This window comes from Lottia gigantea (genome assembly GCF_000327385.1).
Source record: "Lottia gigantea unplaced genomic scaffold LOTGIsca_25, whole genome shotgun sequence".
In the NCBI taxonomy this organism is placed as follows: Eukaryota; Metazoa; Mollusca; class Gastropoda; family Lottiidae; genus Lottia; species Lottia gigantea.
In genome coordinates, this window is record NW_008708752.1 from 817,363 (window position 1) to 818,742 (window position 1,380).

The 1,380-nt window shown below is 35.9% G+C and overlaps 1 protein-coding gene across 1 annotated transcript in view; it reads right to left on the reverse strand.

Annotated features, from left to right (window-relative positions):
• LOTGIDRAFT_160467 (hypothetical protein) overlaps positions 1–1,380 on the reverse strand; it is a gene marked incomplete at both ends in the record, with an annotated part of 18,994 nt that overhangs the window by 1,071 nt on the left and 16,543 nt on the right. Inside the window, one exon of the mRNA XM_009055600.1 lies at positions 138–198. Within this exon, the coding sequence (XP_009053848.1) occupies positions 138–198 (61 nt within the window). The remainder of the gene's footprint in view (positions 1–137; positions 199–1,380) is intronic.

Sequence of the window (1,380 nt, forward strand, 5' to 3'; positions counted from 1 at the left end):
AAACCAAATTAATTAAATAGCTTGAAATATCATATATAGCACTATAGATTTCATTAACATCATCCGAGCTTTTCAGTATATGTCATCACGTAATTTTGATGGATTTATATCACCCTTTCTTCCGATGCAGATCTTACCGAAGATAAAAAATCGACTGTTTTCTGAACGTATGTACATGATCAGAAGACTTATCCTTATCTACAGAATTACATAGTAATCATGGTCATGTCCATTAAGCAGTTATAATTTTGACTGGACGTAACATGGCAGTGAGAAAAAAGATATGCACTTCACCGACATTTATGTGTTGTCGGCGTCCCAAAATGTTGTCCAACACATATAATGCACAATATCATCTTTACACAATTAATAAACAGTTTGCCCTAAAACGGCAAAAATAGATCACAATAGCACGTATAGTAAGGATTTTTGATGTGCGTTTATCAACTTAATAAAAGATCTTATAAATGTGACAAAAGTAACCCTGTTCAATATCAGCGTTGAATATCGAAGTAAACCAAGCTTAGGTAACTTCAAATCTTCATGTTGTCCTACGCGTAACCAACATTCATAAATTTTCACTATGAGTACATTTTCACATTAACTGTTTTCTTTGTAAGTAATCTTTTTTTTTTTTAACTCGGATGATAGTAACCACCTTCGGCATTGGTAATGGGCGCCATTTCCTCTATAGTTTCATCAGATAGCTTATTTCTTTGACGCCTAACCCACATATATGCCAAAATTGCTATAACTATTAAACCTACAGCTATTCCACATGATATACCTATTATGAGAGGAGTCATGGAAGCTCCACCAGTTCTTCCCACTGATGTTTGGGTCTCTCCAATTCCAATATCTGTTTGCGTTAAATTTACCGTATTATTTCCATCAGCCGAAAGCCTAGGAATCGTTGTACTTCCGGTTGACTCCCATGATACTGAGCTAAATATGCTTAGGGTTGTATTCCTGGTACTTGGTTTGATAGCATCGGTTATTGGAGTTATATGCGTTTGTTTTATGCTGGTTTTTCTTGTAGTATTAGTCTTCGGTGTCGATGTTGAAGGATTGACCGAAATTGTTGAAGCTTTTGCTTTCATGCTTGTGCTTTTTGAAGGTGACTTAGGTTTCCCCGAGATTGTTTTTTTCATAGTTGTTAGTGGTGTTGTTGATTTAACAGTTGTTTGTTTTGGTTTTATTGTTGTTTTGCTATATTTTTGACGGCTTGTCGTCTTCATGGTTTTTCGTGGTATGGTTGATTTGAAAGTTGGTCGTTTTGTTGTCGTGGACGTGCTCATCGTTGTCTTCATTTTGGTTGTGCGAACAATTGGTGTGGTTTTAGGTTCTGGTGTTGTTTTCATTGATGTGTTATCATCGGCG